At 45.6% G+C, this 16927-nt stretch overlaps 1 protein-coding gene across 4 annotated transcripts in view; it reads right to left on the bottom strand.

Moving 5' to 3' along the window:
- The window catches only part of ENTPD5 (ectonucleoside triphosphate diphosphohydrolase 5 (inactive)), a 66404-nt gene that overhangs the window by 40741 nt on the left and 8736 nt on the right, over positions 1-16927 (bottom strand). For 3 of the 4 annotated variants that reach the window (XM_033187474.1, XM_033187473.1, XM_033187475.1), the window contains exon 3: positions 16228-16290. In XM_033187474.1, the coding sequence (XP_033043365.1) occupies positions 16228-16290 (63 nt within the window). Of the gene's footprint in view, positions 1-314; positions 603-16227; positions 16291-16927 lie in introns of those variants that run through there. The other variant, XM_033187476.1, reaches the window with a different exon arrangement.

Raw genomic sequence — 16927 nt, 5'->3', positions numbered from 1 at the left:
ATGTATACATCAGTACATTTAAATCTACTCCTTTCAGAATTGGTCTTCTCATTTTCTCCTGCTCACTATCTCTTATTCACCCCCAACAAAGCCCTGTTTCCAATTCTTTTTGTTGAGACTCCGGTGCCAGCCAGTGTTTGTCACTATCTCCATCTCCTTCTATGGTCTTTTGTGTCTCTTTATACCTGGAGTAAACATGAATCCTCCCCACTCAGCTTTCCCAGAGCGTCACACTCTGGCTTCCCTTCTTTCATGTCCCCAGAAGCCTGAGAGACCACAATCGCAGAGGACCTGGGCCCCATTCACGTGCTCACCTGCTGTGTCTGCCTGTTCCGAGTCCTTGCTTTCGCTGCAGGTTGCCTTTTGCTCTTTGCTCCTGTTTCAGCTCTTCTTAATCAAGCAAGCCTCATGAACCACATTCACCTTTGTGCCAGTTTGCAACTAACAGTGTGGCATTTTGCTAACTCACTCCCTTCTCTATCCTTCTCTCCTCCCTTACTCTCTTTTTCTCTGGGTACACAATTGGTTCATCTACTTTTATGATAGTTAACTGCCAACTAGTAGGATTAGTGCTTATAGGGTGGAAGTTGCTCAGGAACTAATTTCTGTGTTTTTGTTAGCCAAACAGAAAAGTTAATAGCACTTCTCAATGCCTTCCATCCGTGACACAGAATTTAGAAACATGGTTGGAACATAACTTGGTCTCTTAAAAAAAAAACAACTTTAGATACCTGGGCATTGAACTGTCTAATTAATAAGCATGTACTGAGTATCTAATATATACCAGCCACTCTGCTAGGTTCTTGATATACACAGTGGAATCAGATATAGGCTCAGATATAGAAGAAATTTCAGCTTACTGGAGAAAACAGGGCTGGGCACAGTGGCTCATGCCTGTAATCTCAGCACTTTGGAAGGTCGAGGCAGGAGGATTACTTGAGGCCAGGATTTCAAGACCACCCTAGGCAACACAATGAAGCTCTGTCTCTACAAAAATAAAAAAATTAGCTGGGCATGGTGGCATGCACCTGTAGTCCCAGCTACTCAGAAGGCTAAGGTGGGAGGATCGCTTGAGCCTAGGAGGTCAAGGCTGTGTGAACCATGATTCTATCACTGCACTCCAGCCTGGGCTACACAGCAAGAACCTGTCTCAAAAAACAAACAAACAAACAAACAAACAAAACCCAGACAAGTAAACCAATGGCTGTAATGTACTGTGATAAGTTCTCTGACAGAAATGCACATAAAGTGCTACAGGAACCGATTTAAGGGGTTAGAAACTCGGCTTGGAAGGGAAAGGTGAAGGTGGGATGGGACTGGGAGGCTTCTTGAGGGAAGAGAGGTAGGAATTATCCTGGGAAAATGACACAAGGAGAATTCTGAGAACTTCAAGTATTAAGAGCTGGGTATAGCTGGAATATCGAGGTGTACCAGAATAAAGACGGCCAATAAAAAAAGGGCTCTGGAAGCAGAGAACCAGATTTCAAAAGAAGTGGACTTGTTTTCCTTTCCCATAGTGACATGTGATTGTTAGTTATGTCTTTCTGTTCCCTCCCTAAGCAAATATCATTTTGATTGACTTGGATAAAATGACACAGTATCTCACAACAGTGGACAATGGGATAGCTGACTAGAAAGGTCCACCAAAAGGTCCAAAAAGAGTGAAATGTAAAAGCTCCCACTGACAATTCATCTGAGCTCCATAGAAAAGCTAGCCTTAACAAGTTAAAAATTAAACATAAGACAAGTTTAAAATGTAACTAGAATGTAATCAGTAAGCTGAACTATGGAACCAATATAGTCAAACCACCCAGTGTGTAAGTAAGCCAAGGCAAGCAAAACCAAGGTAGGTCTAATAAGCTAAGTTCAAGACAGGCTGCAGCAGAGTGAGATATGCCTCATTTGAGGATATAACTTAAGACCTACATACCTAATACAAAGGGCCACAGCCCTGACACACCTTGCTATCTGAAGGATGTCTAAGGTGGGGGGTGCATGATATCTTTTGTATTCCCAAAGTCAAGAATTAATATTAGGCCTGGAACATGCTGGACACCAGTAACTGAATCCCAAATGGACTTGGTACAATTAGGCTAATGGAATATGCAGGCAGAAGCAATAGGGCAAGGAGTACTCCCTTTCCCAGTGTCCCACGACGGCCTGTGTATCACATGTCCAACTCCCAATTCCCCTCCAAACCAGCCCATGGATAGGGCATGTGAAGCCTATTTATTCACATATTAATTCTTTCATTTGGCCATTTGTTACAGGCAGAAAGAATGAGGGCTGTGACCAACTCAGTATACCACTGGAGGCTATATGAGCAAACAGAAAACTGTTCTCATGAAAGCAGAATGTCGGAAAACTGACAAACTGCGTCTGCCGCCAGAAGCGGTGCTGAGGGCAGTCATATCCCCAGCGCAATGTTCTTTGTGATTATCTATAGGAACATCTGAAGCCTGTTGTACAAAGAAAGCAATTATGTATACCTGTGATAAATCAAGCAGCTGACCAACTGTTAACTCTCCCTCCCTGCTCTTTCTACCTAATAAATACCAAAGGCTGTAGAAGCAGCTCAGGGCTGCCTTTGCTCAGTAGAAGCAAGGAGCCCCCTGACCCCTTCTTTCAAAACAGATCCTTTTGTCTTTGTCTTTATTTCTGCGTTCGTTCCCTTTGTTCACCCTGTAGTAACTGACAGTGACAGCCATTCCAGAAATTAGCAATTTCTTACTGCTGCTTGCAAGTACAGCATCCAAAGATAAATCATCTAAGAAACTTTAAGAAACCCTAAGAAGGCCGGGCACGGTGGCTCAAGCCTGTAATCCCAGCACTTTGGGAGGCCGAGACGGGTGGATCACAAGGTCAGGAGATCGAGACCATCCAGGATAACACGGTGAAACCCCGTCTCTACTAAAAATACAAAAAACTAGCCGGGCGAGGTGACGGGCGCCTGTAGTCCCAGCTGCTCGGGAGGCTGAGCCAGGAGAATGGCGTGAAACCGCGAGGCAGAGATTGCAGTGAGCTGAGATCCGGCTACTGCACTCCAGCCTGGGTGACAGAGCGAGACTCCGTCTCAAAAAAAAAAAAAAAAGAAACCCTAAGAAACTATACTAAGTTGGAGAAAAAATACATGTCCATAAATTACCTCCATAAGGTGAAAATGTGTCAAGCAGCACAGTTACTATGCTCTGAAACTTGAAAGCTGGGATGATAGAGAAGGCTCTGTGAAAAAGGTGGTATCTGAGGAGGGGCCTGAGGAGGGAAATGAATTAGGACAGGCAAGGAGTGCTTTTAAGGAATAAAACCATGAATCAAGACATGGATGTGGAAAAGGGATGGGGGTCCCTGGGAAACAGTGAATGATCAGTTTGACCAACTATAGTAGGAAATAAAGTTGAAAAGGCAGGTTGAGTTCACATAGTAGAGGACACCAAATACTCAGCTAAGAAGTCTGGACTTTACTCTGCAGGTGATAGGAAGCCACTGAAGATATTGAACAAGGGAGTACCCAAATACAAATCTGGTAGTTACATGTAAGGACTGCAATCAGGAGCCTCGTCAGGACCACACAACTGCTTAATTGTACAAATGTTTACTGATGCCTACTAAGTGCTAGATGCCAGAAAAGTAAAGGTGAGGAAAACAGACCTTTTTATTCAAGATGATGAGTCTGGCAGAGGTGGCAGACATATATAAAATAACCGTAACCTTTAAAACTAAGCATAAAAATGGTAAAGAAGCTAGCCGTGGTACCTCACGCCTGTAATGCCAGCACTTTGGGAGGCCGAGGTGGGCGGATCACCTCAAGTTAGGAGTTCGTGACCAGCCTGGCCAACGTGGCGAAACCCCGTATCTACTAAAAATACAAAAATTACCCAGGTTTGGTGGCACAGGCCTGTAATCTCAGCTACTCAGGAGACTGAGGAATGAGAATTGCTTGAACTCAGGAGGCGGAGGTTGCAGTGAGCCAAGATCGCACCACTGCACTCCAGCCTGGGTGACAGAGTAAGACTCTGTCTTAAAAAAAAAAAAAAAAAAAAAAAAAGGCCGGGCGCAGTGGCTCATGCCTGTAATCCCAGCACTTTGGGAGGCCGAGGTGGGCGGATCACGAGGTCAGGAGATCGAGACCATCCTGGCTAACATGGTAAAACCCTGTCTCTACTAAAAATACAAAAAATTAGCCGGGCATGGTGGCGGGCGCCTGTAGTCCCAGCCACTCGGGAGGCTGAGGCAGGAGAATGGCGTGAACCTGGGAAGTGGAGTCTGCAGTGAGCCAAGATCGCGCAACTGCACTCCAGTGTGGGTGACAGAACAAAACTCCGTCTCAGAAAAAAAAAAAAAAAAAAGGTAGGCCGGGCATGGTGGCTCACTCCTGTAATCCCAGCACTTTGGGAGGCCGAGGCAGGAGGATCATAAGATCAGGAGTTCGAGACCAGACTGACCAATATGGTAAAACCCTGTCTCTACTAAATATACAAAAATTAGCCAGGCACGGTGGCGCGTGCCTGTAATCCCAGCTACTCAGGAGCATAAGGCAGGAGAATTGCTTGAACCTGGGAGGTGGAGGTTGCAGTGAGACAAGATCGCGCCACTGCACTCTAGCCTGGGCGATAGAGCGAGACTCCGTCTCAAAAAAAAAAAGGTAAAGGGCCAGGAGCGGTAGCTCACATCTGTAATCCCAGCACTTTGGGAGGCCCAGGTGGGCGGATCATGAGGTCAGGAGTTCCAGACTAGCCTGACCAACATGATGAAACCCTGTCTCTACTGAAAATACAAAAATTAGCTAGGCGTGCTGGCATGCCCCTGTAATCCCAGGCACTGCACTCCAGCCTGGGCGACAGAGCGAGGCTCTGTCTCAAAGAAAAAAAAAAAAAACAAGGTAAATAAACTGAAAACACAGGACTAACTCCCTAGAGGATTTGGAAACACATCAAGAAATGGCATTTGATGCCAGGCACAGTGACTCACGCCTGTAATCCCAGCACTTTGGGAGGCCAAGGCAGGCAGATCGTTTGAGCTCAGGAGTTCAAGACCAGCCTGGGCAACATGATGAAACCTCATCTCCACCAAAAATACAAAAACTAGTCAGGCATGGTGGAATGCTCCTGTAGTCCCAGCTATTTGGGAGGCTGAGGTGGGAGGATTGCTTGAGGCCCCTGGGAGGTGGAGGTTGCTGTGAGCCGAGATTGCACCACTGCACTCCAACCTGGGTGACAGACTGAACCCTGTCTTAATTTAAAAAAATATATATATATATATAAACATATATAAAAGAAATGGCTGGGCACAGTAGCTCACACCTGTAATCCTAACACTTTGGAAGGCCAAAGAGGGGGAATTACCTGAGGTCAGGAATTCGGGACCAGCCTGGCCAATATGGTGAAACCCCGTCTCTACGAAAAATACAAAAATTGGCCGGGTGTGTGGTATGCCTATAATTCCAGCTACTCGGGCGGCTGAGGTGGGCGAATTGCTCAAACCTGGGAGGCGAGGCTGCAGTGAGCCAACATCATGCCACTGCACCTCAGCCTAGGCAACAGAGCGAGACCCCGTCTCAAAAAAAAAAAAAATGAAATGACATTTGAAGCGATCATGAAAAATGAACAGAAATAACTACAGAAAGAATAGAGACCAGATATGTATAAAGACCAGAGGGATTATGAACAGATGATAGGAAAAGTATAGTTTGATTTCATTTAAAAATTTCTTCAAGAGTCACACGCAGTGGCACGTGGCCACAGACCCAGATACTCAGGAGGCTGAGGAAGGAGGGTCACTTGAGCCAAGGAACGCAAGTCCAGCTTACACAACATAGTGAGACCCTATCCATATGAAAATTAAAAATAATGATGAGGCCAGGTATGATGACTCATGCTTGTAATCCTAGCACTTTGGGAGGCCAAAGTGGGAGGACTGCTTGACCCCAGGAGTTTGAGACCAGCCTGGGCAATATGGTGAAATGCTATCTCTACAAAATATTTAAAAATTAGCAGGGTGTGGCTGGGCACAGTGTCTCATGTCTGTAATCCCAGCACTTTGGGAGGCTGAGGCGAGCAGATCACGAGGTCAAGAGATCAAGACCATCCTGGCTAACACGGTGAAACCCCGTCTCTAATAAAAATACAAAACATTAGCCAGGTGTGGTGGCAGGTGCCTGTAGTCCCAGCTACTCAGGAGGCTGAGGCAGGAGAATGGCGTGAACGTGGGAAGCACGGTTTGCAGTGAGCCAAGATGGCGCCACTACACTGCAGTCTGTGCCTCAGAGCGAGACTCTGTCTCAAAATAAATAAATAAACAAATAAAACAAAAATTAGCTGGGCATGGTGGCACGCACCTGTAGTCCTAGCTACTCGGGAAGCTGAGGCAGGAGAATCGCTTGAAGCTGGGAGGCAGAGGTTGCAGTGAGCCCAGATCGCACCACTACACTCCAGCCTGGTGAGAGAGCAAGACTTCATCTCAAAAAAAAAAAAAAAAAAATAGCCAGGTGTGGTGGTACACACCTGTAGTCGCAGCTATTTGGGAGGCTGAGGTATGAGGATCATTTGAGCCTGAGAAGAGGAGGCTGAGGTGAACTGTGATTGCACTGCACCACTGTACTCCAGCCTAGGCGACAGAGTGAGACCATGTCTCAAATAATAATAATAATAATTAAAAGCCGTCCTCAAGAATTTTTTACATGAATTTAAGAAACAAAAAGTAGAAGACGAGTGAAAGACGATATAGAAGAAGAGGGTTAGCATTTAATACAGAGGATAAAGATTGTGGTCAAAGGAACATAATCTGAGATTTTAAAAAAATAGTAACCAATATTTATGGAGATCTTAGTAGATGCCAAGCATGATGTTAAGTATTTTACATAGATTAACTCATTTAATCTCACATTACTGCTCTGTGAGTTGGGTACTATTATTAAGATTCCAATTTTATAAATGAGAAAACTGAGCTTAGAGAAACTACGTATCTTAAGATCACATAGTAGTTAAGTGAAAAGAGCCAGAAATCAAACCCAGATGGTTTAATTCCAGAGCCACAGTCTTAACTACTAGGCCACCCAAGAAAGATTATCTAACAGGGCTCTTGGAAAAGATGGATATGGGAGTGGGGAGGCGAGTGTAGAGCACAGAATAGTCTGGGATGAGGCTGGAAAGTGAGACTTCTATCAGGATGTGAAAGTCTTACAGCAGTCTGACCTTCCTATATACAACCAAGAGCTTATTTATTTATTTATGTAGAGACAGAGTCTCATTATGTTACCCAGGCTGGTCTTGAACTCCTGGCCTCATGCAATCCTCCAGCCTCAGCCTCCTGAGTAGCTGGGATATACAGGGTCGAGCCATTGTGCCCAGCTAATCAAGAGCTTTTGAAGATCTTAATTTCCTGCTGTTGAATATATTTCCAGAATCCAACCATTTCTGACCACTTCCATTGCTACCACCTTCGCCCAAGCCACTATCATCTTTCATGTGATCTGCTAATATTGCCCTAACAGATCTTCCTGCTTTTATCCTCACCCCATTGGAGTCAGTCTCCCTTTAAAAGCAACCAAAGTCATCCTTTTATATAAATTAGAGTATGTCTCTGTTTTATGCAAAATCCAGCACTGGCTCCCCATTTCAGAGAAACAAGGCCCTGACAATAGCATTCTGCTTCCAACCCCAGTACATCTCTGACCCTATCTATTAATAGTTTTCACCTTACCCTCTTCCCCAACACTGATCTCTGTGCTTATGCAACTCAGGCTGCTGCCTCAGGGCCTTCACTCTAAGCTGTCCCCACTGCCTAGAAATTATTTTCCTATATATCCACTTGATAAATTCCTGCAACTCTTTCAAACACTTGTTTAAATGTCACTTTCTTATTGAGACCTATTTAATACTATAACCTCTCTTTCGCGTGCTCCCACCTCTACCTGCTTTCTCAACTCCCCTTACTCTGATCTACTTTTTCTTTTTTCCACACCACTTATCACATTCTAACACACTGGAAAGGCTACTTATTATATTTAGTGTCTGTGTTCCTCTGATAGAATACAAGCTCCTCAAGGGCAGAAATCTTTTTGTTTACTGATGTAACCCAAGAACCTAGAAGAGCGCCCAAGGTGGAGTTCAATAAAAACTGACAATAGAAATGGGCTGGGGTTTCTCTCAGCCTTAGCACCATTTTCTTGGACACCTCCACACCAAGAGAGCCAAGCGGAGGAAGAAGCGAATGGACAGGCTGAAGTGCAAAAGAAGAAAGATGAGGCAGAGGCCCAAAAGTAAACCGCTAGCTTGTTGCATCATGGAGGCCACAGGAGCAGAAACATGGAACGCCAGATGCTGGGGATGCTGGTACGAGTTGTGGGACTGCATGCTACTGTCTAGAGCTTGTCTCAATGGATCTAGAACTTTATCGCCCTCCGATCGCTGATCACCTCTGAGATCCACCTTGCTCATAACCAAAACTGCCCATGTTGGTCTTTTGCCCTGGACCTGTGACATTCTGGACTATTTCTGTGTTTACTTGTGGAAGAGTGTAACCACCATACAATAAATCACCTCTTCTGCTGTCTTAGCTGAAGAATCAAAAAAAAAAAAAAAAAAAAAAAAGAAAGAAAAGAGAAATTGACTGGGTATGGTGCCTCATGCCTGTAAATCCCAACACTTGGGAGGCTAAGGCAGGAGGATCACTTGAGGCCAGGAGCTTGAGACCAGCCTGGGCAACACAGCAAAACCTTCTCTATTTAAAAAAAAATTTTTTTTAAATGAAAAAATCAGCCAGGCGTGGTGGTGCACATTTGTAGTCCCAGCTACTTGGGAGGTTGAGGCAGAAGGATCACTTAAGCCCAGGAGTTCGAGGCTGCAGTGAGCTAGAATCATGCCACTGCACTCCAGCCTGGGAGACAGAGCAAGACCCTGTCTCAAAAAATAAATTAATAAAGTAAATAAGTACATTTATTAAGCAATAAAAATATTTATTATCTCATCCCTTTTTTATTTTTTTGAGACAGAGTCTCCCTCTGTTGCCCAGGTTGGAGTGCAGTGGTGTGATCTTGGCTCACTGCAACTTCCACCTTCTGGGTTCAAATGATTCTCCTTTCATAGCCTCCAAAGTAGCTGGGATTACAGGCGCCCCCCCACCACACCAGCTAATTTTTGTATTTCTAATAGGGATGGGGTTTTGTCATGCTGGCCAGGCTCAAACTCCTGACCTCAGGAGATCTGCCTGCCTTGGCCTCCCAAAGTGCTGGGATTACAGGTGTGAGCCACCGTGCCCGGCCTATCTCACCATTTCTGTGGTTTGGGAATGTGAGAGTGGTTTAATTGGATAGTTTTGGCTCTGAGGCTCTCATGAGATTGTAGTCAAGATGTAGGCTGGGGCTGCAGTCAATCTGAAGGTTTGACTAGGCCTGGAAGACCCACCTCCAAGACGGCTCACTCAATGGTTGGCAAGTTGATGCCAGCTGTGGGCAGGAAGCCTCAGTAGCTCCCCGTGTAGATCCTCCATAGGGCTGCTTGAATATCTTTATAATACAGTAGCTGGCTTCCTCCAGAGCAGTCAATCCAAGAAGAGCAGGGCAGAAACAGTAATGTCTTTTATGACTTAGTCTGGGAAGTCATACACTGTCATATTTCTATATTCTAATGCTCATGCATACCAACCCTGATGAAATGTACAAGGGGACTACACAAAGGCATGAATATTAGGAGGTGAGCATCATTGGGGAGCATCTTGGAGGCTGGCTACTGTAAGATGTAACCAGTATTTGTGTAATATTTTGTGGGTTTTTTTTCCCAGTATACCGTATATATATTTCAATAAACACATCTTACATACTTCTTATTTTAGGAACTGCATGTTATTCCAATGATAGTAACTGTTTTTGTTCATTTGTTTATTCTTAGAAAAAAATAATATATAGAAATAAGCCAGGTTAGCTGGGCGTGGTGGCACATGCCTGTAATCCCAGCTACTTGGGAGGCTGAGGCAGAAGAATCGCTTGAACCCAGGAGGCAGAGGTTGAAGTGAGCCGAGATCGCACCATTGCACTCCAGCCTGGGCGATAGAGTGAAACTCAGTCTCAAAAAAAAAAAAGAAAAAGAAAAGAAAAAAAAAGAAATAAGCCAGGTGCGGTGGCTCATGCCTGCCTGGGCAAGAGAGCGAGACTTGGTCTCAAAAAAAAAAAAGAAAAGAAATATAGGCAGGATTTCACTATGTTGGTCAGATTGCTCTCAAACTCCTGGCCTCAAGCAATGCTCCACCTCAGCCTCTCAACATGCTAGGATTACAGGTGTGAGCCACCACATCGGCTGATATTAACTCTTAAAAATGAACAACTGGCCAGGCGTGGTGACTCACGCCTATAATCTCAACATTTTGGAAGGGCGAGGGGGGGCGGATCACCTGAGGTCAGGAGTTCAAGACCAGTCTGGCCAACATGGCGAATTCCCATCCCTACTAAAAATACAAAAATTAGCTGGGTGTGGTGGTGCACACCTGTAATCCCAGCTACTTAGGAGACTGAAGTAGGAGAATTGTTTGAACCCAGGGGCGGAGGTTGCAGTCAGCCAAGATCATGACACTGTACTCCAGCCTGGGAGACAGAGCAAGACTCTGTCTCAAAAAAAAAAAAAAAAAAAAAAAAAATTAGGTATGGTTGGGCGCAGTGGCCCACGCCTGTAATCCCAGCACTTTGGGAGGCCGAGGAGGGCAGATCATGAGGTCAGGAGACCAAGACCATCCTGGCTAACATGATGAAACCCCGTCTCTACCAAAAATATAAAAAATTGGGGGAAGGGATAGCATTAGGAGATACACCTAATGTAAATGACAAGTTAATGGGTGCAGCACACCAACATGGCACATATGTAACAAACCTGCACATTGTGCACATGTACCCTAGAACTTAAAGCATAATAAAAAAAATATATATATATATATATATAAAATTAGCTGGGTGTGGTGGTGCATGCCTGTAGTCCCAGCTGCTCAGGAGGCTGTGGCAGGAGAACTGCTTGAACCCGGGAGGCAGAGGTTGCAGTGAGCTGAGATCACGCCACTGCACTCCAGTCTAGGTGACAGAGCAAGACTCCATCTTGGGGAAAAAAAAAAAAAAACTGGTACTGAAGAGGTATTGAGTGAAAAGGGACACGACTGACAACTGGAACAGATTTGAAAACCATAGAAAAATTTTATAGCAATATTTTTCAAGTCAATAAAACTAATAAAAAGGTTTATTTAAAAGTCAGCTTTTGAGCTGAGCATGGTGGACACACACCTGTAGTCTCAGCTACTCCAGAGGGTAAGGCAGGAAGATCTCTTGAGCCCAGGAGTTTGAGGCTGCAGTGAGCTGTGATTGCACCACTGTACTCCAGCCTTGGTAACAAAGTGAGACCTTGCGTTGAAAAAAAAAATTTTTTTTTGGGCCGGGCGCGGTGGCTCAAGCCTGTAATCCCAGCACTTTGGGAGGCCGAGACGGGCGGATCACGAGGTCAGGGATCGAGACCATCCTGGCTAACTGGTGAAACCCGTCTCTACTAAAAAATACAAAAAACTAGCCGGGCGACATGGCGGGCGCCTGTAGTCCCAGCTGCTGGGAGGCTGAGGCAGGAGAATGGCGTGAACCCAGGAGGCGGAGCTTGCAGTGAGCTGAGACCCGGCCATGCACTCCAGCTGGGCGGCAGAGCGAGACTCGTCTCAAAAAAAAAAAAAAAAAAAAAAAAAAAAAATATATATATTTTTTTTGAGATGGAGTCTCATTCTGTCGCCAAGGCTGGAGTGCAATGGTGTGATCTCGGCTCAGTGCAACCTGCACCTCCCAGGTTCAAGTGATTCTCCTGCCTCACCCTCTAGAGAAGATGGGATTACAGGCACCCGCCACCATGCTCAGTTAATTTTTTTGTATTTTCAGTAAAGATGGCGTTTCACTATGTTGGCCAGGCTGGTTTTGAACTCCTGACCTCAAGTGATGCGCCCACCTTAGCCTCCCAAAGTGCTAGGATTACAAGCATAAGCCACCACCCTGGACAAAGAAAAAAAATTTTTTTTTTTTTTGAGACGGAGTGTCGCTGTGTCGCCCAGGCTGGTGTGCAGTGGCGCGATCTCGGCTCACTGCAAGCTCCGCCTCCCGGGTTCCCGCCATTCTCCCGCCTCAGCCTCCGAGTAGCTGGGACTACGGGCGCCCGCCACCGCGCCCGGCTAGTTTTTTGTATTTTTTAGTAGAGACGGGGTTTCACCGTGTTAGCCAGGAGGGTCTCGATCTCCTGACCTCGTGATCCGCCCGCCTCGGCCTCCCAAAGTGCTGGGATTACAGGCTTGAGCCACCGCGCCCGGCCGAAAAAAAATTTTTTTTAAACTCAGGTTTTCTTATATCATTGTCAAGGACTTACATACAATAAGACCAGTGAACATGCAACCTCCGGGGGAGAGACTGAACAGAATGAACTTCCAACAATATGAGCCAACAATATGAGCTGCCTCAAACTGGTAGGGAGAGAAGGGTCCTTGCTCCAAATCTGATCATGTTTCCAGAATAGATTCCCAGATCAGAGGGCTAGTTGAATGATATAGCCGTTTATTTTTTATTTTTTTATTTTCTTTTTTTTTTTTTCTGAGACAGAGTCTCGCTCTGTCGCCCAGGCTGGAGTGCAGTGGTACGATCTTGGCTCACTGCAACCTTCACCTCCCGTGGGTTCATGCCATTCTCCCGCCTCAGCCTCCCGAGTAGCTGGGACTACGGGCGCCTGCCACCTCGCCCGGCTAAATTTTTTTGTATTTTTAGTAGAGATGGGGTTTTACTGTGTTAGCCAGGAGGGTCTCAATCTGACCTCGTGATCCAACTGCCTCAGCCTCCCAAAGTGCTGGGATTACAGGCCTGATCCGCCGCTTCCGGCCCAGCCTTTTACTTTTTCTTTCTTGAGACAGGGTCTTGCCATGCCCAGACTGGTCTCAAACTCCTGAGCGCTAGTGATCCTCCCACCTCAGCCTTCCGAGTAGCTTGAATTATAGGCTCATACCACCATGCCTGGCTGGATATATCCTTTAAAGTCTAACTCTAAAATCAAATACTGTATCTGCTAATTAAGAAATGAGAATTGATGTCACTGGTAGTTACCAACAAATACATAATTCTTTCCTGTAAACAGGTCATTTTTGTATGCACATTATTTCATTTTATCAAAACGTCATTAGACAAGTGTCAAGAAGGCCCATTCTGTACAATGAACTCATTTGGGTATAATAACAAAATGAGTCAGGCATGACCTCATTCTCCATTGTTTCAGGCTTGACTTCGCTACAATAATCACTCCTCAGGAAAGCTGTTGCTATTGTTGCCTCTCTTTCTTCACATATCAGGAGGTCTTTTCCTGCCCATTCATTAAGAATCAAAGTCCTGGCCGGGCGCGGTGGCTCAAGCCTGTAATCCCAGCACTTTGGGAGGCCGAGACGGGCGGATCACGAGGTCAGGAGATCGAGACCATCCTGGCTAACACGGTGAAACCCCGTTTCTACTAAAAACTACAAAAATCTAGCCGGGCGAGGTGGCAGGCGCCTGTAGTCCCAGCTACTCGGGAGGCTGAGGCAGGAGAATGGCGGGAACCCGGGAGGCGGAGCTTGCAGTGAGCTGAGATCCGGCCACTGCACTCCAGCCTGGGCGACAGAGTGAGACTCCGTCTCAAAAAAAAAAAAAAAAAAAAAAGAATCAAAGTCCTTTAGATAAGAAGATATCAATCAGGAGGGGGTTCATATTGCCCCAATGAAAAAACAGAATGAAAATCTGAGGTGATGAGCTCTGCCTCGAAACCCATATCCACTGTGGGAGGCACTATGTACAGAAGAGTAACTGCCACTAGGATTAGTGCCACTGGGCACCGTTTACATTGGATTTTAACTTTGGGAAGAGAATAAAACATTTTCCCTTTCTTGTCATCAACTGAGAACAGTTAAATCAAACAGTTAAATCAAAATGAAAAACATAAGAAAGATAAAAATATTACAATGATAGTTCCATGTATAAAGGAAGGACTAGGCTGGGTGCGGTGGCTCAAGCCTGTAATCCCAGCACTTTGGGAGGCGGAGACGGGCGGATCACGAGGTCAGGAGATGGAGACCATCCTGGCTAATACAGTGAAACCCCGTCTCTACTAAAAAATACAAAAAACTAGCCGGGCGAGGTGGCGGGCGCCTGTAGTCCCAGCTACTCGGGAGGCTGAGGCAGGAGAATGGCGTAAACTCGGGAGGCGGAGCTTGCAGTGAGCAGAGATCCGGCCACTGCACTCCAGCCTGGGCGACAGAGCGAGACTCTGTCTCAAAAATAAATAAATAATAAATAAATAAATGAAGGAAGGAAGGAAGGAAGGAATAGCGGTTCCCCATAATTACATTTTCCCAAATTTGTCTTTCCCCCACCAAATGTGCCTTCAAGATGCTTCCTTCTAAATACCAAAAAAACTTCAGGTTTTAAAAAAAACTTATTTTTATTGACAAGGTCTTGCTCTGTCACCCAGGCTGGAGTGCAGTGGAACAATCACAGCTCACTGTAGCCTTGAACTCCTGCAATCCTCCTGCTTCAACCTCCCAGAGGGCTGGGACTTCAGGCATGAACCACTGTGCCCAGATAATTTTTATGTGTTTTCAATTTTTGTTGTTGTTTTTTGAGATGCAGTCTCGCTGAGTTGCCCAGGCCGGATGGCGTGCAGAGGCATGATCTCGGCTCACTGCAAGCTCTGCCTCCCAGGTTCATGCCATTCTCCTGCCTCAGCCTCCCGAGTAGCTGGCACTACAGGCGTTTGCCACCATACCCGGCTAATTTTTTGTATTTTTAGTGGAGACGGGGTTTCACCATGTTAGCCAGGATGGTCTCGATCTTCTGACCTCGTGATCTGCCCGCCTCAGCCTCCCAAAGTGCTGGCATTACAGGCGTGAGCCACTGTACCTGGCCGTGTTGTCAATTTTTTTTTTTTTTTTTTTTTGAGACGGAGTCTCGCTCTGTCACCCAGGCTGGAGTGCAGTGGCGCGATCTCGGCTCACTGCAAGCTCCGCCTCCCGGGTTTACGCCATTCTCCTGCCTCAGCCTCCCGAGTAGCTGGGACTACAGGCGCCCGCCATCTTGCCCGGCTAATTTTTTGTATTTTTTTAGTAGAGACGGGGTTTCACCGTGTTAGCCAGGATGGTCTCGATCTCCTGACCTCGTGATCCACCCGTCTCGGCCTCCCAAAGTGCTGGGATTACAGGCTTGAGCCACCGCGCCCGGCCGTCAATTTTTTTTATAGAGAAAGGAGTCTCGCTATGTTGCCCAGGCTGGTCTCAAACTCCTGGACTCAAGTGATCCTCCAGCTTCAGACTCCCATGTCCCAAACCTCTCAAGGGATTACAAGTGTGAGCCACTACACCTGGTTCCACTATAACACTTTAACAGTGTTTGGTAAATGTGTTTTCGGCCAGGTGTGGCAGCTCACACCTGTAATCCTAGCACTTTGGGAGGCCGAGGCGGGTGGATCACCTGAGGTCGGGAGTTTGAGACCAGCCTGACCAACGTGGAGAAACTCCGACTCTACTAAAAATATAAAACTAACTGGGCATGGTGGCCCATGCCTGTAATCCCAACTACTCGGGAAGCTGAGGCAGGAGAATCGCTTGAACCCGGGAGGCGGAGGTTGCAGTGAGCTGTGATTGAGCCATTGCACTCCAGCCTGGGCAACAAGAGCAAAACTCCATCTCAAAAAAAAAAAAAGCGCTTCCATTGTGAATTATATAATTTCCCACAGGGAATACCACCTTTTATTTATAGTTCAGAGTCATGATTATGATTATCAGTTATGTTTTCCTGTAAAACTGAGATGCTTCTAAGGGCTACAGTAGGTCTACAGGACTGTTTGCCCTTCTGTCACCAAATGGCCCCAGCTTGCTATCCTTTCTGAGCTAGTTTTTTCTGACATCATGCTATCTATTATCACTGATCAGTATTGTCATGTGCCCAACTCCTTCAATAAACCACCATTACCTCCTAATTTTCTTTTTAAATCTGTTGTAGGATGTAAATCAGGAAGCCATAATTATTAGAATTTCAAGTCAACATAAGCAAATGAGGGCCTCTCTAACAGAATAAGGCTACTGGACTTTGTGACAGCTCTTTCAGTGCCTTATAGACCCTTTTCCATCTACTGTGATCTCTCAGCTAGGAACAACAAAGCAGAAATTGCAGAAATCTGACCTATGAAAAAGTGAGGTATTATATATGTTACTTACCAATTTTTTCCTTCCTTCTGAATTTTCTCCTTTGTTCCTTTAACTATTATATCACTTTTCAACCTGTGTAAGATGGAAATGAATAATTATGAGAACAGTTTCCTTTTTTCCTCTGCTGTCAGTATGCCTATTTTTGACTCAGTTATCTCTTCTACATTTTCATTTCTAATCTTTCCAGGCTTTGGAATCCAGATCATCAAGCTCATCTCCTGACTTGTAATCTAATGCTCTCCAGCTCTTTCTCCTCCCCTACACTTTCTTCTCAAATTACAACCTCAGCCACTTTACCACATATCCAGCTCATTTAAAAAGTCACCAACAGCAAGAGACGCAAGTCACACTCCCTCTAGAAGCTGGTGTATATGTGTGTGTAAAGGTGGAGAAGGAAATGACTAAGGAGCTAATTCGTAAGTAAAGTACACAGACTGGACGTGGTAACTCATGCCTATAATCCTGGCACTTTGGGAAGTCAAGGCAGGCAGTTAGCTTGAGCTCAGGAGTTTGAGACCAACCTGGGCAACATGGCAAAACCACAACTCTACAAAATACACAAAAAATTAGCCAGGTGTGGTGGCATGTGCCTATAGTCCCAGCTACTTGGGAGGCTGAGACAGGAGGATTGCTTGAATGTGGGAGGTCGAGGCTGCAGTGAGCCGAGATGTGAGGTCTTTTTTTGCTGCTAAAATGCCAGCCATATGTT

This window comes from Trachypithecus francoisi, unplaced genomic scaffold (assembly GCF_009764315.1).
Source record: "Trachypithecus francoisi isolate TF-2019V2 unplaced genomic scaffold, Tfra_2.0 Lachesis_group3, whole genome shotgun sequence".
Taxonomy (NCBI): domain Eukaryota; kingdom Metazoa; phylum Chordata; class Mammalia; order Primates; family Cercopithecidae; genus Trachypithecus; species Trachypithecus francoisi.
Note: the sequence above shows the minus strand (reverse complement) of the source record. Positions and strands in the feature narration are given on the sequence as shown.